The sequence below is a fragment of the Jaculus jaculus genome, chromosome 20, assembly GCF_020740685.1.
Source record: "Jaculus jaculus isolate mJacJac1 chromosome 20, mJacJac1.mat.Y.cur, whole genome shotgun sequence".
Taxonomy (NCBI): Eukaryota; Metazoa; Chordata; class Mammalia; order Rodentia; family Dipodidae; genus Jaculus; species Jaculus jaculus.
Window position 1 is genome coordinate 6189235 of NC_059121.1, and position 27765 is coordinate 6216999.

Below are 27765 nucleotides of genomic sequence, written 5' to 3' on the forward strand. Positions count from 1 at the left end.
CGCCGCCACGCCCGGCTGAGACATTTGCTTTTATCTTTTTTTTCCCCACACAGGGTCTCACCCTAGCCCAGGCTGACCCTGGAATTCACTATGTAGTCTCAGGCCGTCTTCAAACTCACGGCGATCCTCCTACCTCTGCCTCCCGAGTGCTGGGATTAAAGGTGTGCGCCGCCACGCCCGGCTGAGACATTTGCTTTTATCTTTTTTTTTTTCCCACGCAGGGTCTCACTCTAGCCCAGGCTGACCCTGGAATTCACTATGTAGTCTCAGGCTGGCTTCAAACTCACAGTGATCCTCCTACCTCTGCCTCTCGAGTGCCGGGATAAAAGGCGTGCGCCACCACGCCCAGCAAGAGACATGTTGAAAACTGAAATCCCCGAGTCAGTCACCTCCCTGCAGCCACCACGGGCCTGACTAGGAGCCCCAGCGGGGGGAGTGTCCACGGCACAGGTGCCCGTCACGGGTCTCTAGCTCTGGGCAGTGGGCAGGACACGCGGACACTCACGGGTTCAGACAAGAGCGGCGAGGGAGCAAAGGTGCCAAGGCCCTCTACTTTGCGAAAGTTCATGGCTTTTTATAAGGCCTGGGTGACATGGGGTCCATGTTTACCCCAGGATGGGTAGTCAGCAAGAAGTCACCCCCCCCCCACCAACCCCTAATTCCAAACCAGACAGCCTAGCAGCACACGAGAAACTGGGTGCAAGAGCCCCCACTGTGAGGGCAGGGAGGACAAGGCTCCTGACAACATGGGCCAGGGTATCTCCCACAGTCCCAAGCCCACACAGGTCCCCTTCCTCCTCCTGGCATATGGTGGCTGAAGGAGGGGGGGAGGAAGGGGGGGTCCCCTGTCATTTGAGCGCCTCAGTGGGTGGGCTCTGTTTCCTTGAAGACACCAGGGAAGAAACTGAGCCCGGCACAGGAAGCAGGACATCAGGGTACACCTCAGTCCTACCGCCCACGGCTCGGGGGGGGTCTTAGGTGGACCACCAGCCTCACACAGGCCAGCTCCAATGCAATACAGACCCCGAAGGGGAGGGACCAAAGTCCACGGTTATCCTATCTGAGGAGGGCTGGTTAGTCCAGGATGTTCTTAAAGTCTGTGGTCAGGGTAGGGTCAGCTGCTGCCTTGAGGATGGCCACTGTTGCCTCGGGAAGCTTCTGGAACAGCTGATCTCGGGCTGCAACAGAGAGAGAAACTCAAAGACTCCCTTCCAGGGGAGGCCGCAGAGTCCTCAGCCCGGGGCCTGGAGAGGCACCGAGAGGCCTGTGGGCCACTTACCTACACGTGGGGGCAAGGAGACCTAGCCTCGCCCCCCCCCCCCACCTCAGGGGGCCACACTGTTTCCCAAGTGTGATAAGAGGAGATATTGGGAGAGACTCGAGCTGAAGATTCCCTCATTGAAGCACTGGTGTGTGTGGGGGGGGGCACAGCCAGGGCAGAGGCTGTGAGGATCCAGACAAGGGTTAAAAGGTTCTGAGATGGCTCAGCGGTTAAGATGCTTGCCTGCAAAGCCTGAGACCTGAGTTCGATTTCCCCAGGACCCACATAAAGCCAGATGCACAAAGTGGCACCTGCATCTGGAGTTCTTTGGCAGTGGCTAGAGGCCCTGATATGCCCATTCTCTCTCTCTCTCATATATATATAAATAAAAGGTTCCAAGACAGGAAGGTTTCACTCTGTGGGGCTCTCTCCTGAGCTGGGACTCAGTCAGAAGGAACAGTGTGGCTCAGGCAGAAGCCAGGACTGTGCATGGACACCCGGTTCCACCAATCAGAGGCCGCCTGTGCGTGCTCTTGCCCTATCAGATGGGCCAGGGTGTGCCTGGGGGCCAGGAGGAGGGAACTGGATTCCGCCCAGCAATGCTCACCAGTCCTGAGGGGCCCCAGGAGACGCTTGTAGGTGGCGGGGTGGCAGGACAGCTTGAGCAGGAAGGCCTCGTAGCAGAGCCATCGAGCAGCTTCAGACGGAAATGGGCCCGAGGCACCCCTGCCTCCAAGTGACATCCCTGCGGAATGGGACAAAGCAAGGCTGAGAAACCTGGGCGGTCCCAAGCCTTCCCACTCCCCTCCAGCGTGCTCTCAGTACCCAACTGATTTGCCAAGGCCTAGAGGTCTAGGCCCAGGACGGGAGGACGGCCGTGCTGGTTCCTGCACATCTTGGCTTGGCCTGGACTGGAGACGATGTCACAGTGACCCCTGGCCTCGCCCCCCCCACCCCGTCGTGGGTGCATCACTGAGGTGCACACCTGCGTTCTTGGCTCTCAGGGTGGCGTGGCAGCAGGTTGCCATGTCAGAGATGACGGTCAAGAAGAAGGAAGGGTTCTTCTGAACTCGCTGGTCAAACGGAAGCTGCAGTACGCACGCGTGCAACCTGGGCAGGAGCCACGGGAGACGGGAGGGCCTCTGATCAGAGACGTGCAAAGGCGCCTGCACGAAGGAATGCGCATCCTGCGCGCCCACCCGTGGGGTACCGCGTGTCCTGGGCGCTGCACATTCGTGTGGCACGGATGTAATACAGGTTGGCCGCGTGTCAACACACGTGCGTGCATACCGCCGCAGAACCGGACCCGCCTTGGGAAAATCTCGCGCATCCAGTCTTAATGACCCCCCCCCCCCCCGAGCCCCCTCGGGAATGTGATCACACGTCAATCAAATGGACAACATTTGATGTCGGCCTCACGACAGCCCCACGGAGGTATGTACCGTGGGTACCAGGAATAGGGGGGTACATGCCACCAAGCTGGGGAAATGTTTCCGGTGGGGAAGAACTCTCCCGAGGGAAGCAGTGGCCACGGGCTGGGGGGAGCCAGAGCCTCTCCTACCAGGTCTCCCACGTCTCACTTGAGGACCCAGCCATCCCAGGGCAAAGGATCCTGAGGCTGGTGGGGACATGGATGGCATCTCTGCTACCCATGATATCACCCCCTTGTTTATCTGTCGCCGCCACTCCTGCCTCAGGCTTTTTTGGGGGAGGGGCAGGCTTTGAGAGAGGGTCTCACTGTAGCCCAGGCTGACCTGGATTTCATTCTGTAGTGTCAGACTGGCCTCGAACTCACAGCAATCCTCCTACCTCCAGAGTACTGGGATGAAAGGTGTGCACCACCATGCTCAGCTCTCTCAGGTCTTTTACATACCTGACTCCCCCATATTTATTTGTTTATTTATTTATTTATTTGAGAGTGACACAGAAAGAAAGAGGCAAATAGAGAGAATGGGTACGCCAGGGCTTCCAGCCACTGCAAACGAACTCCAGACGCGTGCGCCCCCTTGTGCATCTGGCTAACGTGGGTGCTGGGGAATCGATCCTCGAACTGGGGTCCTTAGGCTTCACAGGCAAGCACTTAACCGCTAAGCCATCTCTCCAGGCCCTCTCCCATATTTAGCAGTAGCCCTTTGCACCCTACGGTGGGGGTGCCCCACTGCCCACTAACGGGACACTGAGGCCAAGAGCTGCCTGAAACCACCTGTGAGAAACAGGCAGCTTTGTCGTGTCTCCTCAGAGCACTGCAGAGCAGGGACTTCCCTGTGGGGAATAAGGGTAAAGCTGCCTCTACACAGGAGACGGATCAGGGACACGTGGCCAGCAGAGGCTGCCCAGTCCCCACCCAGGAAGCGTCTCCATCATATTCCAGGAAGCTCTAGGCAAGGCGGTCAGACGCAGGAATCAATCCAGCCGTGCTTGCTGTATGCCACGGGGGCAGAACATGTTTACGTGCCAAACCCACTTCCAGAAGGAGGTGGATGCGCAGCTTAGCCACAAGCACACGGGGCCTGGGCCAGGGGGTCCAGTGGTAGAATGTGGGGGAACATGACAGGCACGTCACACAGCAGGCAGCCCCGCGCTGCCCAAACACGCAGACACTTGTACCGGGTGGAGATCATGGCTCTGTCTCGTGGCCCTGACACAACTGCTTCCGTAAGCCCACAAACTCCCAAGACATATGGCAACCTCAAGATACAGAGACCACAGTCTCTGCAGCGCCTCGGCAAAGCGGCCAGCCTGGGATGCGCTGGGGAAAGCCACTCCTGGCCCTGTCCCTGAAGGAGACCTCAGACAGAGGCTGCAGGGAAGTGACTAGCTAGCATCCGGCTTCATGAAATACAACCCATGGCAGGCACGCGCAAATGGGACCAGCACCGACCGGGCCAGGAATATTCCAGAAGCACTAGCTAGTGCGTGGGACACAAGCTTACAACCATGTCCCTCTGAGGCCTTCGTGGAATTTACAGTCAGCAACAGGCTACAGTCTCCGCTCTCTAGAGCTGCAAAGTCCCCTGCCTCCCCTGTCCCCAGGGGCTCTCTCTCCCCGACTCCCTCCAAGGATCAGCACACAGACAGGGCCACCACGGGAGACGATCAAGAAGAGGCTCTGGGGCTGGAGAGATGGCTTAGTGGTTAAGCGCTTGCCTGTGAAGCCTAAGGACCCTGGTTCGAGGCTCGTTTCCCTAGGACCCACGTTAGCCAGATGCACAAGGGGGCGCACGCGTCTGGAGTTCGTTTGCAGAGGCTGGAAGCCCTGACGCGCCCATTCTCTCTCGCTCCCTCTATCTGTCTTTCTTTCTGTGTCTGTCACTCTCAAATAAATAAATAAATAATGGACAAAAAAAAATTAAAAAAAAAATAGAATACAAGTCTGACACTTCCAGCCCAGTGCTGCCCTCTGGTGGTTACACGGCCCACGACCCACCTGTAGGCCTGAAGCAAGAAGATTTTATACACGTTGATGCAGACGGTACGGAGGCTGTTCACCTGGAGTCCAAGGTGGAAGAGAGTGTCAGCGGCATCCCCCGGATGGCACACGTGCCCTTTGTGTGCAGTTGTGTTCTCAGGGCAAGAACCCCCCCCAGCCCCACCCTCCATCCCCAGGGAAATCCAGCTGGGTCCTTAACATGGTAATCAGGGGAGGGACAGCGGGATGGGATAGAGGCTAGAGCCCATCATGGTGGCCTCAGAGCCTGGGACCCCTCCTCCTTATGAAGATGAGCGCTATCGCTGGCAGGGTCAGGCTGCAGGAGGCCCAGGGGCCCCTGACACACGTGTACACGCACCCAGGCTCCTCACAGACACTGCATCCATAGCCGGGCGTGGTGGCGCACGCCTTTAATCCCAGCACTCGGGAGGCAGAGGTAGGAGGATCGCCGTGAGTTCAAGGCCAGCCTGAGACTCCATAGTGAATTCCAGGTCAGCCTGAGCTAGAGTGAGACCCTACCTTGAAAAACAAAAAACAAACAAACCAACAAACAAAAGATATTGCATCCACGCCTACATGTTCCTGTATGTGCACACAGGGACACACACACACATGCGCACGCCCACGCATAGGTCTACAGACTTGCACACGCATATAGGTACACCCAGGACAATAGGACCTACAGCCCCAGAGACTCCACAATGAGCGTGAAAAACTGCTACCCCCTGCGCTTGAGAGATGGCTCAGCCAGTAAGGCGCTTGCCTGCAAAGCCGAAGGACCCAGGTTCGATTCCCCAGGGCCCACCTGAAACCAGACGCACAAGGTGGCTCGTGAGTCCGGAGTTCATTTGGAGCGGCTAGAGGCCCTGGCGTGCCCATTCTCTCTCTCTCTCTCTCTGTGCTCTCACTCAAATAAAAGTATTTAGAAAAAAAAAATAATAAACGGCTACCACATGCTCACCTGCAGGTCGAGGAACAGACTGTGACATTTCAGCCGCAGGACCGCCAAGAGCTTGTGACGCATGACACTCCCGGCATTGGAGCCACAGTGGAAGGTGAGGCTGGCCCTGATCGAGGTTCCGGCATAGCTACAGCACAAACCGCCTAGTAACCGTGTGTTCCCCACGCGGCCCCTCCCGTGTGAGCCAGCTCCGAAGCTCTCCCTCTCTGTCACAGGCTGCGACTTCACACGGTAGTGGTAACACATGCATTCCACGGACAGTGTGCCTCTCACGGGACAGCGCCCCTAAGCCTCGGGATGTGGTGGACTGCATTCGTTTTTTTTTTTAAGCTTGTTATTATCATTTATTTACTTAAGAGCGACGGACAGAGAAAGAGGCAGATAGAAAGAGAGAGAATGGGCGCGCCAGGGCCGCCAGCCACTGCAAACGAACTCCAGACGCGTGCGCCCCCTTGTGCACCTGGCTAACGTGGGTCCTGGGGAATCGAGCCTTGAACCGGGTCCTTAGGCTTCACAGGCAAGCGCTTAACCGCTAAGCCATCTGTCCAGCCCGACAACACTCATTTTGCCTAAGCCTGGGATGTATTTGCCCAGCAGTGACAAGCAAGGGCCATAGTTCCGAAGGAAACATCACACAGGAGACCGCAGAGCCACTAGCCCCGTGCTTCGTTTGAACGGTGACAAGTCATAGGAACTGCTTCTGCCACCGCTCAGTGACACTCACTGAGGGTGAGCTGGGGGCTGTGTTCTCAAAAAGCCAAGGCCAGGCTGGGCGTGGTGGCGCACGCCTTTAACCCCAGCACTTTGGAGGCAGAGGTGACGGGATCGCCACGAGTTCGAGGCCACCCTGAGACTCCATAGTGAATTCCAGGTCAGCCTGGGCTAGAGTGAGAGCCTACCTCGAAAAACCAATAAATAAAAAAATAAAATAAAATAAGTAAGGGTGTTTGCTGCTCAAGCGAGAGGTGCTGTCAGGACAGAGACTGCCAAGCTCAACTCCACAGAACCTACGTGACAAGCCGGGTGTGGCCATGCACAAGTACAGTCCGGGTCCGCAGGGAATGGGGACTGGGGGCTGGCTGGCGCTTGCTGATGGACAGCGGACAGTAGCTCCGGGTTGAGGGACAGTTCCAATCTCAAGGTAACAGGAGAATGAGCAGTGACAGGACATTTTCGGTCCTCTAAGTCCATGCGCAGGGAACATACATTTGTACATATAAAACACACACACATCATAGCCGTGACATGTCACACAGGGCAGTGAAACAGGCAAGGGAACAGGTCAGGAGTGACGGATGTGCCCAGCACTGTGGCACAGGCTGGGACTGCAGAGCTGGGCCCAGGAGACAGCAGCTGAAGCTGGGAACTCTGAATCCCAAGGATGAGGGTGACTCACCCCCAGAGGGACAGGGAGGCCGGGGAGCCGGGCTCCCGAGCGCCTGGAGCAGCACTTGCCCCTTCCCTCACACCATGAATTCCTGGGGAGCGCTTTGGAGACAGGAGTGCTCACACCCAACCCGGGAGCTTGGAACGACTGTCGTGGTGAACACAAGGACAGGAGCGGCTGGCTGTCTTCTGCCACCATGCCACAATTGCTGTCCCTTTAATAACTCGTGGAAGAAATGGCCCATCTCAAATCTGTTTCATCTGTGCCGAGCCTGAGGCTGGCGTGTGAACTTCAGGCAGTAAGAACATCTAGATCGCAGGGCTGGAGAGATGGCTTAGCGGTTAAGCGCTTGCCTGTGAAGCCTAAGGACCCCGGTTCAAGGCTCAACTCCCCAGGACCCATGTTAGCCAGGTACACAAGGGGGCGCATGCGTCTGGCGTTCCTCTGCAGTGGCTGGAGGCCCTGGTGCGCCCATTCTGCCCCTCTCTCTATCTGCCTCTTTCTCTGTCGCTCTCAAATAAAAAAAATAAAAAATAAATAAATCTAGATCGCACACCTAGATCGTATATAGGAGGAGGGCCCGGGTCGCACTCTTCATGCTTAACTTGGCCGCAGCCTATGGCTTCAAATGAGGCTGAAGATGTAGATGTGACTGTGTGTCAACTCCCAGGCAGGAAGGGCACATCCGGTGGCCTCTGGTACTTGGGGCCTTGTGGTCCTCTGTGCCCAGAAGTAGCAACAGGATGGCACGGCCCACAGAGCCCCCCGATCCCACGAGGGGCGCACATGGCTCCTTCTCCCAGCTGGCGTCCTTACCTGGAGTAGTCGCAGAACACCTCCAGCGTCTGGGTGTCCAGTAAGAGGCCGCACCAGGGGAACAGGCAGTGAGCGGGCAGCTGGGGAGGGACCGTGGCGTCCCGGGCGCTGCCCTCCACAGGGAAGTTCACGATCGTCTTCTGCGGGTTTATCGTGCAGCCATACTCGGGCACACCTTGGACCAGGGTTCTGAGGAAGAGGAGCAATGTCAGCCACGGGGCAAGGATGACTCCAAGAGGCTCCTGGAAGCGCTTAGCACACACGTGCCACGAAAACCCCTCCCCAAAGATCCTTTGGGCCAAGATGAAGGCTGGACATAGTCCTGCTCTGGACCCCCGCGGCTCTTATCTTCTGGATGAGACACAGGAACAGTGGACAACGAAACCAGCTCAGGAGCAGACAGCCGAGCCTCACACAGGCAGGTATGTAATCCAACTCTGATGGCCGTATTTTAGTATCCATGTAGTGAGGCCTCTATCCCCCATTTAAAAACAAAAAAACAAAATTGGGGCTGGAGATATGGCTTAGTGGTTAAGGCGCTTGCCTGCAAAGCCAAAGGACCCAGGTCCAATTCCCCAGGACCCATGTAAGCCAGATGCACAAGTTGGTCCACACATCTGGAGTTCAGCTGCAGTGGCTGGAAGCCCTGGCGCGCCCGTTCTCTATCTCCCTCTTTCCTTCTCTCAAAATAAATAAGTAAATAAAAATAAAATATTTTTTAAAAACTCAACTTTAGAACCAAGTTCTGGATATGCCAACGACCGTCATCTGACCTCCACATACCGTAACTATGTTCTGGAATATACACTGCTCTCCACTAGCATGTACACAGCAGTAAGAAGAAGAAAAACTACACACAACCCCATGCCTCAAAACACCGTGAGGCTGGTGAGATGGCTTAGAGGCTAAGGCGCTTGCCTACAAAGCTGAATGACCTGGGTTCAATTCCCCAGTACTCACCTTAAGCCAGAGGCACATGGGGGCGCATGCGTCTAAAGTTAATTTACGGTGGCTAGAGGCCCTGGAAAGCCCATTCTTTCTCTCTCAAATGAATAGATACATAGATAAAGTTGTTTTGTTTTTTTTTTTAAATACCACTGTGGGGGCTGAGAGAGGGCTTAGGGGTTAAGGCGTTTGCCTGCAAAGCCAAAGGATCCCGGTTCAATTCTCCAGGACACACATAAGCCAGATGCACAAGGTGGCGCATGTGTCTGGAGTTCGTCTGCAGTGGCTGGATGCCCTGGCATGCCCATTTTCTCTCTCCCTTCCCTCTTTCTCTCTCAAATAAATAAATAAAATATGTTTAAAAAAACATGTCAGTAAAAAAAAAAAAAGAAAAAGAAAAGAAAATACCACTGTGTAATTGCAGCCCGAATCCTTAGGTCTCTTCCCAATAATCCTATAGAGAAAAACAACTCCAGAAAGCTGTGGGTCCACTCCCACAGTGCCCCCGTTACCCATGACATAAATCACAGCCTGGAAGTGGTTAGTCATGGCTGCACCCAGGGCTGGCACCTCTCTCAGAAGGGCAGAACACCCAGGCTCAGCTGTGGGGAACGTGATTTACTGTTGGCTGTCCTCTCTGGAGACTTTCTAGACATGAGCCCTGAGCTCTCTCTCTCACTGCATAGCTGGGAACAAAAGGGACAAGAGTCTCAGTTGGACGGAGCTGGCCAGGCCATGGATGCGACACTCTCTCTCGGCACCACCCAGGCCTGAATGCACAGGTGACGTGCCCAGGCCCATTCTGCAGGGATGGCACAGGGCCTTGGCGGCAAAGGAGTTCCGGGCATACAGACTTACCATCAGTCACCTCAGCTGTACGTATGCCACAGCCGCACAGCAGAACCAGCCAGAAGGGTCCTTACCTGAGGAAGGCTTTCGCCTGGGCCAGATGAGGTGTGACCAACAGGAAGTCATCGACTAAACGCAAGAGCACCCTAAAATGAGACATGGAGAACCTGTCAGTGAGGGAAATGACCTCAAACACTTAGAGTGATGTTCCGAAAGAGCCCAGGTGACAACTTCAGTTTCTTCCGTACAGAAATATTAATGCCTTGGGCTGGAGAGATGGCTTAGCGGTTAAGTGCTTGCCTGCGAAGCCTAAGGACCTCAGTTCAAGGCTTGACTCCCCAGGACCCATACACAAGGGGGCGCACGCATCTGGAATTTGTCTGCAGTGGCTGGAGGCCCTGGCATGCCCATTCTCTCTCCTTCTCTCTATCTGCTTCTTTCTCTGTCTATTGCTCTCAAATAAATAAATAAAAATATTAAAAAATTTTTAAAAAGAAGTATTAATGTCTTGGTAACTTTGCATGAAACAGGTATGATAAATTTGCTTGACTCTTGTTTTCAAATTTTGTTTTTGTTTTTCAAGCTAAGGTCTCACTCTAGCTCAGGCTGACCTGGAATTCACTATGTAGTCTCAGTATGGCCTTGAACTTGCAGTGATCCTCCTGCCTCTGCCTCCCGAGTGCTGGGATCAAAGGCATGTGCCACCACGCCTGGATGTTTTCAAAATATTTTTTAAATATATTTTTATTTATTTATTTGCAAGCAGAGAGAGATAGAAGAGAGACAGAGAGAATGGGTACCCCAGGACCTCCAGGCACTGCAAACCCCAGAAACATGTACTACTTTGTGCATCTGGCTTTACATGGGTACTGGGGAATCGAACTCAGGTCGTTAGGCTCTGAGGGCAAGTACCTTAACTGCTGAGCCATCTCTCCAGCCCTTCAAAATATTTCTACGTATTTATTTGCAAGCAGAGAGAAAGATGGGGAGAAAGAATGGGCGCACCAGGACTTCCCGCCACTTTGTGCATATCTGGCTTTATGTGGGTACTGGGGACTTGACTCCAGGCCGGGAGGCTTTGCAAGCAGGCGCCTTTAACTGCTGAGCCACCTCACCAGCATGTCAGGAAAGCCAAATGACAAGATGCACTGACCCACAACCGGCCCCCTTGAGACGGCAAAGGAGGGCGCTTACCCATCCTGCTGAACTCCGGCAAACAGTTTGTTCTCCATGTCCCCATAGCACAGGCTACAGAGCAGGGTGGACAGAATGGAGCCTTGTGGAATCCCCTGGTACTGGACGTAGCACCTGGTGGTTGGGGGCACAAGGTTTAGCCACAGCAGCCACAGTGGGCTTCCCACCCCAATCTGACATACACAGCCATGTACGTCCAAGACCATGGACGTCACAGATACGTGCTCACAGATACGTGGCACCCACAGGGCCCCTCCACACATGATCAGTGATATCTCCCCTGTCAGTGTGTTGAAAACTAACAAGACACCAACTTAAGCGCCACCCCTGCACATCCCTCAGGCCAAGTTGCCCACTCCCACTGCAGGCTAGGATGGTGTTGCAGTCCGGTTCACATTGCTGGTAGAAATCACCCAACAAAGAGCTGCTTCTGGGAAAAAGAGATTTATTTTGGCTTACAGGCTCGAGGGGAAGCTTCACGATGGCAGGGGAAAATGATGGCATGAGCAGAGGGTGGGCATCACCCCCTGGCCAACATAAGGTGGACCATAGCAACAGGAGGGTGTGCCAAACACTGGCATGGGGAAACTGGCTATAACGCCCATAAGCCCACCCCCAACAATACACTCCCTCCAGGAGGCATTAATTCCCAAATATCCATCAGCTGGGGAGCTCGCATTCAGAACACCTAAGTTTATGGGGGACACCTGAATCAAACCACCACAGATGGTGATGACTACAGCTCGCGTTCTCTGAGGTATGTTCAAGCAACCAGATGCCCTTGAAAGGGGACGAACTCCCCGCAGAGCCATGTACCGACGACAGACTGCCTCCAGGTGGCAGTCATGCACAGAAAAGGCAATGGCTTGCGAGCGAACCTTTAAATCAAACATTCGGGCAGAACTCTTACGGCTGCCTCCGAAATCCCCTCTGTAGAGCGTGGCCCAGGAGCAGAAGAGATGTGACTCGGGTCACTGCTTGAAAGATCAGAAGGGGGACCTTGCCCCAGACGCTTACTTGAAGTGCAAATATCAAGTTGTACCCTACCAGGCCTGTGCCTTCTGACACGTGGACACGGACACACGAGTGTGCAGCCGGGACCTCCCTACACTGCACCCTTACAACTTCTGCTCTCCCAGGAAGCACACCTTATGTTTCCAGTTACATTCTTAAACATACTGTGACTATTCACATTAAAATGATATTGGTGGCTATTAACTATAGAACGATAAGGTTATTTTTTCGTTTGCTGTTAATTTATTTTTTAATTTAATTTTTATAAATACTTTATTTGATAGAGAGAAAGAGGGAGGGAGAGAGAGAATGGGCATGCCAGGGCCTCTGCCACTGCAAACAAACTCCAGATGCATGCGCCACCTTGCTGGCTGACGTGGGTCCTAGGGAATCGAACCGAGGTCCTTTGGCTTTGTAGGCAAGTGCCTTAAGCACTATGCCACCTCTCCGGCCCTATTTACTCCAGATGCACGCACCACCATATGCATCTGGCTTTACATGGGTACAAGGGAATCAAACCTGAGTCCTTTGGTTTTACAGGCAGGAACCTTAATCGCTCAGCCATCTCTCCAGCCCCCTCCCCCACCTTTCTTTCTTTTTATTTATTTATTTGAAAGTGACAGAGAGAGAAAGAGGCACAGAGAGAGAGAGAGAGACAGAGAGAATGGGCACGCCAGGGCCTCCAGCCACTGCAAATGAACTCCAGACACGTGCGCCCCCTTGTGCATCTGGCTAACGCCCCCCACCTTTTTTTAAGGTAAGGTCTTGCACTAGTCCAGGCTGATGTGAAATTAAAATATGTAGTCTCAGCCAGGCGTGGTGGAGCATGCCTGTAATCCCAGCACTCAGGAGGCAGAGGTAGGAGGATCGCTGTGAGTTCAAGGTTACCTGAGACTACATAGTGAATTCCAGGTCAGCCTGGGCTAGAGTGAGACCCTACCTCAAAAAAAAAAAAAAAAGGAAGACCGAACATCCAACCTCATATCCGACACTAGGCACAGGAATTGCACATTCCCACAGGCTGCTCAGCTGTGAGGCAGCTCCAGCCCAGGGCCAGCCTGGGTTCCCTTCTCCACAAAGCATCTCTTGGAGCACCTGAGCCATACCAGGACCTCTGTTCACAAAGGTCTGTTGGGCAGGCAACAGAGAGGCGAGAAAAGAAACCCCGGATGGTCCCAGGAAGGGGAACATGAGGGACGAAGGAAAAGGGATAGAGTCAGGCAGAACACTAAGTGCCGGGACCCGCCAAGGGGCGCACTGCTCACCAGAGCCTGGCTGGCCTGGGTCCACCTGTCCCATGTCCACCCACCTGCCGCCAACCCTCAGGACGCTGTTACGCACAAAGTGCAGGAGGCAATCAAACAAGCTGCTGCTGGTCTCGTTCAGAGAGGAGCTCTGAAAAAGAAAACACATGGAAGTCGGGCGTGGTGGCGCACGCCCTTAATCCCAGCAGGTAGGAGGATCGCCAGGAGTTCGAGACCACCCTGAGTCTACATAGTGAATTCCAGGTCAGCCTGGGCTAGAGTGAGACCCTACCTCAAAAAAAGAAAGAAAACAAAGGAAAAAGAAACCACACGGAAGTAGACAGGTGTGAAGATGCAGGACACAGACAGCAGTGGGCTGTCACCAGATGTCCTGTTTGGGACCAAGCTTTCATGGTGAAGTTAGGGTCAAGCGTCCCTGTCTGGCCAGGTCTGCTCTTCCACAAGCTCACAGTGTGTGTAATTTGCCAGATGCTGATGTCACCCGCTTTTTGGACTGCAACACTGAGCCTCACACAGCAGCCCAATGAGCCAAAGAAACCACCTAGGGCTCTGAGCATCACTCACTGTGGACACAGCTGGCCATCATGCTAGAATATGCATTACGAAAGAGATTCTGGGGCTGGAGAGATGGCTTAATGGCTAAGGCACTTGCCTGCAAAGCCAAAGGATCCAGGTTCGACTCCCCAGGATCCATTAAGCCAGATACACAGGGGGCACATGCATCTGGAATTCATTTGCAGTGGCTGGAGGCCCTGGCGTGCCCATTCTCTCTTTCTCTCTCTACCTGCCTACTTCTGTATCTCTCTCTCAAATAAATAAATAAAAATAAAATATTTTAAAAAAAGATTCAAGCTGGGCATGGTGGCGCACGCCTTTAATCCTGGCACTCAGGAGGCCGAGGTAGGAGGATCGCCATGAATTCGAGGCCAACCTGAGACTACAGAGTGAATTCCAGGTCAGCCTGAGCTAGAGTGAGACCCTACCTCAAAATAGCAAAATGAAACAAAAAACAAACAACAACAAAAAAATAACTTTAGGGAACCACTAAAAGGCATCAGCTGGGGAGAGGGGACAGGCTGGTAGAAAGCCTGCATTAAACTGTCCAGGTCTGCACTGTCCAGTCGAGGAGGGTGGCCTCAGTCATGGGGACCTTCTGCCAAGGAGGATGGCCTTGGAGACTGGGACCTCCTGCCAAGGACAGTAGTCTGGGCCAAAGTGACCCTCTGCGAGGGCGTGTGCCCGTGGTCGTGGGGCGGCACTGGCCCCATTTTCCCACCGCAGCAGCCAGCCGGGCAGTGGCCCTGTCACCCGATGCCCACACACCTGCTCGATGACCACGGCGTCCCTGAGGGCACTCGCGTCCTGCAGCTGCTCCACAAACTGGCGCATGTACGGCTGGAGGTTGGAGAGGGTGGAGACCTGTGGCGAAGAGGGGGAGCCAAGGGCTTGAGGAGGCTGAGCTGTTGCAAAGGCAGAGAGGGGACACCCCATCGTGACCCCCGACTGTGGCCACCAGCGCCCGCTGCACGGGAACCACCCTGACTGCCCCACGGGCGTGTGCAGATGGGAGGGAAGGACTGGAACCTCATCTCCTAGGACAGACACCCCCAGTTTGTAGCGTTTGCTTTTGGTCACCGTGGCCACCAGCACTCAGGTCCCCAAGACAGGATGTCATCAAGAGGAATACAGGGCCACCTAGTGTGAACACAGGAATAGCTCCAAGTGTGTAAGTGTGAGAGGGTCAAGGGATGTGTGCACTGGCTTTGGGGTTTGCTTGTTTTGCGCCCCCCACCCCAGACAAGGCCTCAATATGTATTCTAACTTGTCCTCTAACTTGCAATCCCCCTGCCTCAGCCTCCCATAGGCTGGGATCACACACCAAATTTGAACTTTTGACATATCCCTATTAGAACACACTATTTATTTATTTTATATACTTTTTACTTATTTGAGAGAGAATGTGTGTGTGTGTGTGTGTGTGTGTGTGTGTGAGAGAGAGAGAGAGAGAAAGAGAATGGGCACTCCAGGGCCTCCAGCCACTGCAAATGAACTCCAGATGCCTGCGCCCCCTTGTGCAGCTAGCTTATGAAGGTCCTAGGGAATTGAACCTGGGTCCTTAAGTGGCTTTGGCCCAGAGCAGGGAGGGAACCTCCTGGGGTGCTGTGATTATAAAAATCCCTTTCAAGAGCCAGGCATGGTGGCGCATGACTTTAGCCTTTAACCCCAGCACTTGGGAGGCAGAAGTAGGAGGATTGCTGTGAGTTCGAGGTCACCCTGAGACTACATAGTGAATTCCAGGTCAGCCTGGGCTAATGTGAGACCCTACCTCAAAATACAAACAAACAAACAAAAAACAGATCTAGGGAACCAGGCAAGAGATAAGAAGTCAGATCATCCCATTTATTTATTTAATTTTTCCACCAACAACCTGGGCTCCTCCTGGGAGAGAGATCTCTCTTAGGATTTAAACATTGTGCCTCATTAAGTTCAGCAACCAGAACTTGCTGTCAGGGCTAGCTTATTTTTTTTTTAAATTTTTATTTATTTATTTATTAGAGAGAGACAGACAGAAAGAGACAGAGAGAAGGAGAGAGAGAAAATGGGCACGCCAGGGCCTCCAGCCACTGCAAACGAACTCCAGATGCATGCGCCCCCTTGTGCATCTGGCTAACGTGGGTCCTGGGGAACGGAGCCTCGAACCGGGGTCCTTAGGCATCACAGGCAAGCGCTTAACCGCTAAGCCATCTCTCCAGCCCAGGGCTAGCCTATTACTGAGACAGCCCCTAGCCCTAACCAACCAGCTATTCTACCTGGTTCACTGGAGCCGGACGCTAAGGCTCACCACCACCACCAGGTTAAAACATTTGCGAGGGGAGGGCACACTTGCTCTCTGAGCTGTCTGATCACTGAGGAATTTCCAGCTGCTGGTGAGTTCCTCCTTGGCTTGGCTCAGGGCAGAGCCCCCCTCCAGCCGAGGGGAGAGCCCCCTAACCCTTACTCTCCACTTGGGCTCTTTACCCACTCCAGCTCTCCACAGGGCAAGAGCTCTTTGAACTTGCCTTTCTTTCCAAGGTTTTCCCAGGTCCTCCACATGGGATCTCTATCCACGCGGGTGTCTTTCCTTGGCTCTGTACTTCTCTCAATAAATATAACTAAGAACTTAGTAATTATCCTTCTCAGTCTAATTTCATTCAGTTCCTTGATTAAAATTAGAAACGAACCTAGGGCTTGGGGTTCAAGGACTTTCCTGAACCCCTAGCATACCGTTACACCAGCACCCCATAGAACAAAGGGGGCACATACCAGGATCCCAAACAAACAAGTCCCAGGTAAACACAGGCCAGAAACATAGCTCTCTCAATGAGACACCCCAGATCACCAGGCCTGTCTTGAACACGCTTCCAGCATGGACCCACAGGGGCCTTACCTGTTTCCTGAAGGACTTGCAGATGTAGCCCTGGGCCGATCTCTGAACCACAGCATAATGACGGACACAGTACGTGTTTTCTTGGGGCTTGATCACGCTGGCAACCACCTCCATAAGCTTGTCCTGGGGGATGGCGTCATATGCCCCCGTCACATCCGCCTGGAGAACACACGTATAAGCATTACCGAGCACGACGCCTTGGTTCTGTGGGCCCCAGAGCCTCTAGAAAACCTGTGGGGTACCCGCACACGCCCATGCCACTGTGGGAATCTGGGAGAAGCCCCCACCCAGACCAAGGATGCCAGGGCAAGGCACTCCTCTCTTTTACTCATCAACCCCCCACTGAAGACCCCTTGGGCAGCACAGGCTGATCCAAATACTGAAACATCTAGGTCCTGGTAGCTGAGCTGCATCTGGTTCCTTCTCTCAGCCTCCAGTAGGCCCTCCTACACTAAGGAGCTCCAAGCGGTCCTGGGAGTGAGGTGTCCCCAGTAGGAATGGGGTCACTTGTGCCCCTGCTTTTATTTATTTATTTGACGGGGGGGGGGGTGGTGGAGAGAATGGGCACACCAGGGTCTCCAGCCACTGCAAACAAACTCCAGACACATGCGGCCCCTGTGCATCTGGCTAACATGGGTCCTGGGGTATAGAACCTGGGTCCTTTAGCTGTGCAGGCAATCGCCTTAACCGCTAAGCCATCCCTCCAGCCCTGGCCCTGCTTCTGAAAGAATCGGAGGCCACGGCACCCTTGGTCTACCGCAGGGCAGGACGCGACTCCCAGCGGCCACACCAGCTGCAGCCGGCAACACTGTCGCCCAGCAGCTGGCCACACAAAGAGGATAGCGTACGACAGGGAGCAGATGTGCCGGGTGAGGGGGTCACACACCCACCTTCACAAAGTACAGTCTGGGTGTGGGGTCCTGAGCACGCACACGTAGCACAAAGGCCTTCCAGACCCTGTAGATGTCATCCATGCCCAGCAGAGACGCCCCCAGGAGGCCGGGATGCTGTGCCCGCTCGTAGTTGAGAACACTGAACAAAGTCTTGATGCGCTGGGTGAAATGCTGACCCTGGGCCACGGGTGGCAACTCTCAGAAAGGAGACTGGTAGACAGCACCAGGCTGCCCAGCCTCCCCAGAACAGCCCCCCCCCCCAGAGCAACGGTCTCAGAGGACCCATCACAGTATTCCAGTAACTCACCGGGCTACACCAGCGGCCCTTCCCAGCCCTAATCTATGACACAGTATAGCTCCCTGTGGACACCACATACTCAGTATCTACTTGGAAGATGCTGGCTCCAGGGACACATGGTCAGCACCCACGAGGGTGACCACTCTTGGTGACACGATCGCTGGAGGGGGGCCACAACTCCTGGGGCTGGGCTCATGGTCACCACCCCTCGAGTCATCTCTGTCTGCTGGCAATCACCCCCATTCCACACACACAGAAACTGGGAGGGACGGGCCAGAGCCGCTGTAGACAGCCAGCTAAGGAGATGGGGACCAGGAGCGAGAAGCGTTAGTCATGGACCAGGTCTTGGACCCCGCAGGCTGACAGGAGCTGCTCCCTAGTTACTTAGGGCGTTGGCATGGAGTGCCAACAGTGTCCACCATGCCTTGCAGGGTCCCTGGGCACCTCTAATGTCTGAGTGCCCTGATGCTTCACGAGAGCCTGTCTCCCATCTCCGGAGCCCTCCCACATGCTGATCTTCAGGACTTAGGGAGCAGATCATTGCCCATTTACTCTGTCAATCCAGGGCTCATGGGGCCACAAAGGCTTGCCCAGGCCAAGCAAAGAGGTACAGAAGCAGGGCTGGAGAGATGGCTTAGCAGTTAAGGCACTTGCCTGCAAAGCCTAAAGACACTGGTTCAATTCTCCAGGTCTCACGTAAGCCAGATGCGCATGGTGGTGCATGCGTCCAGAGTCCATTTGCAGTGGCTACAGGCCCTGGCATGCCCATTCTCTCCCTCTCTCTAATAAATAAATAAATGAATAAAAATAAATCTTTTTTCTTTTTTTTGGCTTTTTGAGGTAGGGTCTCACTGTAGCCCAGGCTGACCTGGAATTCACTATGGAGACTCAGGGTGGCCTCGAACTCACGGTAATCCTCCTACCTCTGCCTCCCGAGTGCTGGGATTAAAGGCGTGAGCCACCACACCTGGCATCTTTTTAAAATCTATTTATTTGAGAGTGTGCGAGAGAGAAAGAGGCACACACACACACACACACACACACACACACGGGGGGGGGGAGAGAATGGGCGCACCAGGGCCTCCAACCACTGTAAACGGACTCCAGACGCATGCGCCCCCTTGTGCACCTGGTTTAAGTGGGTCCTGGGGAATGGAACCTGGGTCCTTTGGCTTTGCAGACGAATGCCTTAACTGCTAAGCCATCTCTCCAGCTCCCCCACCAAAAAAATGTTTTTTAAAGAAAAAGAGGTACAGAAACAAACATCGTTACCTTCCTCTCTCTGTGGAGGCCTCTGGTGTCCATGTTCACAATAGGCCGGAGACCACTGGGCTTGGGGATGAAACGCAGTTTACAAGTTGGTACGGACGGCCAGGTTTTCTGGTGTCGCCTGACCTCGGCTGGGGACAGCTCCCGCAGCCGCGCTCTCTCAAAGTGCTGCCTGTGACAGAGGGCCATGACAACCCACAGTGAGCTCATGGCAGACTGCCAGACCCCCGACCCTGCTGCGGGCTACCTCCAGAGCCACAGGTCCCCACAGTGACGAGATCCCTTACAGCATCCACCCAGAGAGACCGGCACCTGTCCTGCATAGGTGCCTGGGATGCGTGGACCCATGGCCAGCCCCCAGGGGCCCCTTCTTGGGGTTCCCAAGAGTGCAACTGAGTAGCTCAGCATGTGTACTCCACAGACCTCACGCTGGCTTCTCCTCTGTCCCCTCACGTGGGGACAGTAAACCCAAGCTGAACCAGCTCAGAACCTTAAGCCACCAGAGCCCATGTCAAGGTTCAGAATGGGCCTCACTGATGGTCCCCAAAGGCGGGGCCCCTCCCACATGCGTCCCACTGGTCTGACCCACATCCTAAGACATGCTTCTGTTCAGCCTCATTCCCCCCCCGCCCCCGCCCCACTTTAGGGAGCCTACAGATGGGGAAGCCCAAACCCAAGTTCACAGATAAGAAAGTGGGGCCAGGCTGGAGAGATACCTTAGCAGTTAAGCACCTGCCCTGTGAAGCCTAAGGACCCCGGTTCGAGGCTCGGTTCCCCTGGACCCACGTTAGCCAGATGCACAAGGGGGCGCACGCGTCTGGAGTTAATTTGCAGGGCTGGAGGCCCTGGTGCGCCCATTCTCTCTCTCTGCCTGTTTGTCTGTCACTCTCAGATAAATAAAATAAATAATTAAAAAAACAAGAAGGTGGGGCCTCTGGGCAGTCAGTGGGACAGGAATAGGATGGGGGTCTCCGTGCAGACCCCACGAGGCCCGTGGGCAGGCTCAAGGTCGCCACGAGGCGACCCACGGGCGCGGGCAGTGCGACGCACGTGGACGCGCACCTGACCCCGCGCCTCTGCAACTTGCTCCACACGCTCTTGCGGTAGAAGAAGAGCCTGTTCTTCTGGAACGTGGTCTCCGTAATGTAGAACAGCGATCGCAGCAGCTGGACCACGTACGTGTCCAGCAGCCAGAACAGGAACGAGGCCAACACCCTCTCCCGCAGGCGGTGCTCCGCAGCTGGCACGCAGCTGGCCCCTGAAATGAGACACCCAGCGTCCGCGACCCACCCCACACCCGTGGTGCCCGCTACGGCAGCCACGGGCCACCAGAACGTGCCAGATCCCACAGACGCTTTCGTGGACAGCCTCTCCAAACCATGTTGGGTTCTCAACAAACCAGTTAGGAAACTTTCCTTTTTTTTTTTTTTTTGGTGGTGGTGGTGGTGATGGTGTTTTCCGAGGTAGGGTCTCACTCTAGCCCAAGCTGACCTGGAATTCACTCTGTAGTCTCAGGGTGGCCTTGAACTCACAGCAATCCTCCTACCTCTGCCTCCCCGGTGCTGAGATTAAAGGCGTGCGCCACCATGCCTGGCCTAAACCTTTCCGTTTTTGCTTAAAAAAAAAAAAAAAAAAATCGTAGAGAAGCTTCTCTTTTCAGATGGCCGTGACCTTGGGATGACTCAGAAGGCACCATGGTGCTGAGAAGAAGTGACAGAGGAGTGCTCAGCATTGAAACATCTCTATCACACCTTCCAAGGCTCAGGGTCCGTTGCGGAAGAGGTGGCAGAAAGAATGTAAGAGCCAAAGGAAGGGTAGGACTCCTTACAATGTGCTTGTCCAGACACAAAATGGCCTGGATATCTATGACCTCACAGGGCCTGACACTATCTACACAAGACCCTCATAATAGGAGGAAAAGATGATGACATCAAAATAAAAGAGAGTGATTGAGAGGGGGAGGGGTATGCTGGAAAGTAGGGTTGCAAAGGGGAAAGTGGGGGGAGGCAGGGAATTACCATGGGATATTGTCTATAATTATGGAAGTTGTCAATAAAAGAAATGAATTTAGCCCAGTGTGGTTGTGCACAACTTTAATCCCAGCACTCGGGAGGCAGAGATAGGATCGCCATGAGTTCAAGCTACCCTGAGACTACATAGTAGATTCCAGGTCAGCCTGGGCTAGAGTGAGACCCTACCTCGAAAAACAAACATACAAACAAAAAATTTAATTTAAAAAATAAAAAAGCCAGTAAAAAAAAAAAAAAAAAAAAAACAGTTTTAACTCTAAACACATGTGCTACCTTGTACATCTGGCTTATATAGGTACTGGAGAATCGAACCTGGGTCCTTAGGCCATTCTCTTTCTCTGTCTGCCTCTTTCTCTCTCTGTTGCTCTCCAATAAATAAATAAAAATATGCAAAAAAAAATTTAACAAAAATAAAAATTAGAGGAAGAAAAAAAAAGCAGGGAAATCCCAACCAAGTCCAATCCCAAACTTGGACACGTTGGAACTGTTAAGCTAAACTACTAGAGGAAAGCCAGGTGTGGTTCGCACACCTGTAATCACAACTTCTTGGGAGTCTACGGAAGGTTACAAATCTTGAGGCCAGCCTGAGCAACTTACGAGAGCCCATCTCAAAAAAAAATAATTTAAGCGGGGCGTGGTGGCACATGCCTTTGATCCCAGTACTTGGGAGGCAAAGGTAGGAAGATCGTTGTGAGTTCAAGGCCACCTTGAGACTACAGAGTGAATTCCAGGTCAGCCTGGGCCACAGTGAGACCCTACCTCAAGAAAACAAAAGAAAGTGGCTGGAGGCTCTGGCATGCAAATTCTCTCCCCCTCTCTCTCACACACAAAATAAAAATTAAATATATATATATATATATATGTATATATATATATATATATATATATATTCCTTAGTCAGAAAGATGAAAATTCTATGCCAGGCGTGGCGGTGCACGTCTTGAATCCCAGCACTCTGGAGGCAGAAGTGGGAGACCAGCCAGAGACTACATAGTGAATTCCAGGTCAGCCTGGGTAAGACCCTACCCTTGATCCCCCCCCACCAAAAGAGAAGAATAAACGTTCGAACACAGGCCCACACCTAACAATGCCTCAAGGAAGTACCACCATAGTTCAAAGAACTAAATCCACGATCCAGGTAAGAGACTGGCTTCGCTCTCCCCATTTTACCCTGGAAGGATGGGGAAGTTATACTCCATGACACAGCCAAATCAGCAACCAACGGCAGGATTTCAGAGGCATAATGAACACTTGGGGAAACTCCAACACACTATGTTATAAATTAAGGATCCACCAGTTTAGGTATTACATAGCCCACTACTCAGGCAAGTTCAAAACCAACTACAGGAAAATTCCAGGTTGGAGAGATGGCTCAGCGGTTAAGTGTGCTTCCTGAACAAGTATGACGGCCTGAGGAAGGCTGAGAATGCCAGAGTTCGAATCCCAAGGACCCACATAAACAATTAAGTGTGGTCACAGCAGCTTGGAACCAGTCTCAGAGTGGAGCAGGAATCACTGGACCTCTCTCTCTCACACATAAGCACACAAAATACTTAAATAACTCCTGGGTCAGAAAAGAAACTGCTGGGCATGGTGGTGCACGCCTTTAATTCCAGCACTTGGGAAGCAGAGGTAGGAGGATTGCTGTGAGTTCGAGGCTACCCTGAGACTACATAGTGTACATTGTGGATTCCAGGTCAGCCTGAGCTAGAGAAAGACGCTAAATAAAAAAAAAAAAAAGAAAAGAAAAGAAATAAATAAAAAAGAAATCACAGGGCTGGACAGTTTAGCAGTTAGTGTTTGCCTATAAAACCAAAGGACCACAGTTTGATTCCCCAAGACCCATGTAAGCCAGATATACATGTGTCTGGAGTTCATTTGCAGCTGCTGGAGGCCCTGGCATGCCCATTCTCCCTCTCTCTCTCTCTCTCAAATAAATAAAAGAAAAAAGAGCTAATCTTTAAAAAAAAAAAAAATCACAGAAGTTAGAAAACACCCCAAAAGCCACTGATATCAAAATTACCACCTATCTGGGCTGCAGAGCTGGCTTAGAGGTTAAGGTGCTTGCCTGTGAAGCCTAAGGACCGAGGTTCGGTTCTCCAGATCCCACGTAAGCCAGATGCACAATGGTGGCACATGCATCTGGAGTTCATTCGCAGTGGCTAGAGGCCCTGGCATGCCCATTCTCTCTCTCTCTCTCTCTGTCTCTAATAAATAAAATAAAATCTAAAAGAAAAAATTACCATCTATCAAAACACCAGATGCAGGGCTGGAGAGATGGCTTAGCGGTTAAGCGCTTGCCTGTGAAGCCTAAGGACCCCAGTTCGAGGCTTGATTCCCCAGGACCCACATTAGCCAGATGCACAAGGGGGCGCACATGTCTGGAGTTCCTTTGCAGTGGCTGGAGACCCTGCCACGCCCATTCTCTCTCTCTCTGCCTCTTTCTCTCTCTGTCGCTCTCAAATTAATTAATTAATTAATTAAAAAAAAAACACACCAGATGCAGCTAAGGCAGTACTTAAGAGGGAAAAGCATAGCCACATAATCCAACTTTAGATGTTGGAAAAACAATGTCAGAATAAAACCCAAGGGAAAGCGGGAGACCACTAACACCTCTGAGAAATAAACAGGAATCAAAAGAAAAGTCCAACAGAAAGGTCTGACGGGCTTCTTACGAGACTTTAGAATCCCAACGTTCAGGTCATGGAAGGTCTTGGAACGAGAAGGACACACGTCCAATCTAGCTTTGGAAAAGCCATCGTGGAGTTGGATGTAGGTTGACGGGAGACTGGAGCAGAGCCCAGACGAAGCAGGAAGCAGCATGCATCCAGAACAAACAAGAGCTGCCTTGTGCCTCAGGGGGACAGACGCAGGGAGCAGCTGAGGAGTCATTTCTTTCAGGGAACCTCAGGAACTTATGGGCTGTGGGCAGAGACAGCTGGGGACAAGGGAGCCGCTGAGGCAGAAAGGAGCTAAGAGCAGGTGTGTTCAGGGCTGTCAGAGAAGCCATGGAGGCCTGACGGAAAACGTAGGATACCGGAAGGGCTGAGACAAGAGCCAGCAGCATCTAGTGGTCACAGCATAGACACAAGTGGTCACCAAGGTCATCGTCTGCTCAGTACAGGAAGGCTCAGCGTAAACAGCTGCCCCTGCTACCATTTATACAGTCAACGGGCAACTAGAGGGACCATGGTTAAGAGAAGAGCTCTGAGGGTGAGGCCATGCACTTTCAAACTTAAAAAAAAAAAAAAAAAAAAAAATTGGGGGCTGGGGAGATGGCTCAGTGGTTAAGGCACTTGCCTGAACTGCTAAAGGACCTAGGTTCGATTCCCCAGGACCCACGTAAGCCAGATGCACTAGGTGGTGCATGCGTTTGGAGTTTGTTTGCAGTGGCTGGAGGCCCTGGCACATCCATTCTCTTTCTCTCTCTCAAATAAATAAATAAAAATTAAATTTAAAAAACTAAAAAATTATTTGCTTCCTTGAGAAAATTTTAAAAATTAAATAAAAATTAAAATTATTTGGTTACTTGAGGAAGAGAATGGGCGGGCCTCTAGCCGCTGCATATGAACTCCAGACGCATGCGCCACCTTGTGCATCTGGTTTACGTGGGTCCTGGGGAATCGAACCTGGGTCCTTGGGCTTTGCAAGCAAGCAGCGCCTTAACCACTAAGCCATCTCTCCAGCCAATCACCCACCCACACCCGAGGCACTTTTAAAAAACCTACCTCAGGCTTCTGAGTACCAGCTACGGTGGGCAAATGTGGCTCTGCCTTCTACAAGTTGTTAAGTGTCCTGGAAGTTAGAGAGAAGGGTCAAATGGTGAATATATCTGGGGCTGTTCTGACTGCCACTCCACCTCAAGGAGAGTGGGGTGAGGGAGGAGGCAGAGCCCAAGAAAGGGGGCCAAATGGTGGCAGGAGTGGACTACCCTGGCCATTAAACCAGCAAACCTAGCCAAGGAGTACGTGGTGGAGAGAGGCTCTGCGGCCTCCCAAGTAACCCAGACCCGGTGCTCTCCCCTCAAAGGCTTCCGTCTGCTCCCCCAGGCTCCTCCTCACACCCAAGATGGGACAGGGATCTTTTCCTGAGAAAACAGTCATTATTTCTTCCTCTTCCTTCCACCCCTCTCTGCTTGTCTATGCACCAAGGTAAGTGTGAACAAGGCATCTGCATTTTAGGTGACCTTCGGGCACCCTCTCACCTCCCGCTAGGACAATCAGGTTCCTGGGCCAGCTTCCTAGTTCCAACAGACAGGCACTGTTTCACAGGGGGATTCTTTTTTTTTTTTTTTTTTGACGTAGGGTCTCACTCTAGCCCAGGCTGACCTGGAATTCGCTATGTAGTCTCAGGATGGCCTCGAACTCACAGCGATCTTCCTACCTCTGCCTCCCGAGTGCTGGCAGATTAAAGGGGTGCACCACCACGCCCTGTACAAGGGGCTTTTGGACCACCTGTAAGAGGGCCCCTCACTAGAGTTGCTGAACCCTTCCTTCCCACCTGTTGCCAGTGCATCACCCACATTTGTTCACCACACTGTTCTCAGGATCTAGAATCAGTAGAAGGAGCTGGAAGGGGCTTGGAGACAGAGATCAAATGGAGCCAACCCGACTGCCAAGTGCAAGAAGCCAGAGCTTGGGCTCCTGCTTCCTTTTCTGAGCTCTGTGTTCAGCTGGAGGTCTGGTGGGTCCTTAAAGACCGACTATCTATCTATATGTATGTATGTATGTATGCATATAATTTTTACTTATTTATTTGAGGCAGATAGAGAAAATGGGAGCACCAGGGCCTCTAGCTGCTGTAAACAAACTCTAGACGCATGTGCCACCCTGTGCACTTGGCTTACATGGGTCTCGGGTCCTTTGACTTGGCAGGCAAAATATGCCTTAATCGCTAAGCCATCTCTCTCTCCAGCCCCTCAAGACGTGACTTTGCTCACCTGGGCTACTGCGCAGCCAGACACAGTCTTGCACCCTCATCTTCCAGGTCAGTTCTCCCAGAGAGAGCTTGGAGTGCTTGCCCAGGGAGAGAAACTTCTTCGTGTTCCTCAGGAAACGACGCTCGTTGTGCCTGGAACCCCAGAGACCTGGGGGCACCACCCTTCGCAGACAGGCCCGCAGGAACGCGTACACCTGCCAGGGGCTGCTGTGACAGCGGAGCAGCCGTATGACAGCCTGCGGTCCCGTGTCCTCGGGGGCGGCCGCAGGTGTCCGGGACCGGCTGGCTGTGACCCGCAGCGGGCAGTGCGTCCTGAGGAGCGCACGGTACGGGCACCGGGCATGGTTTGAAAGCAGCTGCTGGAAGAGGGGCCGCATCCGCCAGTAGCGAGGCGACAGACGGCGCGTGCTGCGGGGAGCTGCGGACCCCTTTGGTGGCAGGCCTAGAAAGATGGTCTCCAAGAGCCTCCGGGCGCCCGTCAGGCTGGGCCGCAGGGTGCTGAGCAGGAACGTGTGACCCAGTCGCTCTTGGCCACCCGGCCAGGAATAGAGGCAGCGTTTGGTCTCCACACATGGCTGGGGCCGCAGGGCATCCTGGCACGGCCGTGACACAGGTGACGTCGGAGAGCTGGTTTCATACTCAGACCATAGCGATGCGGAGGAGACGCGCGCGGCGCCGGAACTCGATGCCTTTCCCTCCGAACCTGTGGCCTCCACGACAACTCTTGGAGAAGTCTCGGCAGGACCTGGAACGCACGCCTTGCCCTGGTGGGCTGCAGTTGCCCGCCTGCCGGGTCCTTCTTCCTGCAGTAGGTGGTACCTGGGCTTCTTGGCCAAAGGCAGACTTGCGCTTGGACCGTCCAGACGTCGCTTGGCACCTTGGGCTGGCGCCTCCCATAGCCGGCTGGTGCCTCCAAGGTTCCTGTGTCTCCCCGGTGCGCGTGGCATCGACCACCTGCGGCCGGGAGACGCCACGGAGGACAGGGGCCAGGCATCGGCGGGGGAGCCCAGTTCGTACAGAGGCGACCCGCACACCTGGTAGGCACAGCTGGGAGGCACGAGCAGGTAGAGCGCGCAGCGCGACAGCAGGTGGGCCAGCACGTCGTCGCCCACGCGGCGCAGCAGCAGCGCCCACGCGCTGCTCACGCGCAGGGACTCGGTGACCGTGTTGGGCAGGTAGCTGCGCACGCTGGTCGTGAAGGCGATGGGCGGTCCACCCCGGGCCCCGTTCAGCAGCGCGAAGCCAAAGGCCAGCACGTTCCTGGAGCCGCGCTCACAGAGCCTCTGCAGGACCCTGGCCACCAGCTCCTTCAGGGAGGACACCTGGGTAGGTTAGGGGGACAGCGCTCTTGGCTCTCCGGGGAGGAAAAGGAGCCAGGCACACCACTGCTTCGCGTCCCGCCCCCCACTCCACCCACGCAGGCCCCCCACCCCGGGGATGATGCCCACCTGACGGAAAGAGGGGGAGGCTGGGGGAGGGTGGGCATCCCAAGGCACGCACACCAGGCATTGGTCCACCAGGGTGCGGAAGGCCTCAGGGTCATCCTGTCGCACGAGCTGGTGGCCCTCGGGTCCCAGGCGCCCCACGAAGGTCTCCAGTGGCAACACCTCGCGGTAGCGGGTGCGCAGCAGGGCGCGGACGGCCTGGCACCCGGGCGCGCGGGGCATCGCGATGGAGGTCACGTCGAGGCGACCACGTGCCGGTGCCGGGCTGAACCCAGACCCGTGTGCCCGCCCCCAGTCCGCTTCCCCAGTACACGTGCCATGGGAAAGAGTCCCACCATGCAGG

At 53.8% G+C, this 27765-nt stretch overlaps 1 protein-coding gene across 2 annotated transcripts; it reads right to left on the bottom strand.

Annotated features, from left to right (window-relative positions):
* Positions 1-550: 550 nt before the first annotated feature.
* Tert (telomerase reverse transcriptase) lies at positions 551-27765 on the bottom strand. Of its 2 annotated transcripts, XM_045139025.1 has the most exons (16): positions 27426-27763; positions 25979-27299; positions 20072-20267; positions 19013-19181; positions 17440-17619; positions 16550-16708; positions 14446-14541; positions 13167-13252; positions 10844-10957; positions 9724-9795; positions 7856-8044; positions 5653-5779; positions 4689-4750; positions 2247-2371; positions 1869-2006; positions 551-1178 (listed from the first exon to the last, which is right to left on the bottom strand). In XM_045139025.1, the coding sequence occupies exons 1-16, from the start codon at positions 27642-27644 to the stop codon at positions 1075-1077; spliced, it is 3357 nt and encodes a 1118-aa protein (XP_044994960.1). In that variant the 5' UTR covers positions 27645-27763; the 3' UTR covers positions 551-1074. The 2 variants fall into 2 exon arrangements, with proteins under 2 accessions (XP_044994960.1, XP_044994961.1); XM_045139026.1 differs by lacking the exons at positions 4689-4750; positions 5653-5779 and having other exon boundaries at positions 27426-27765.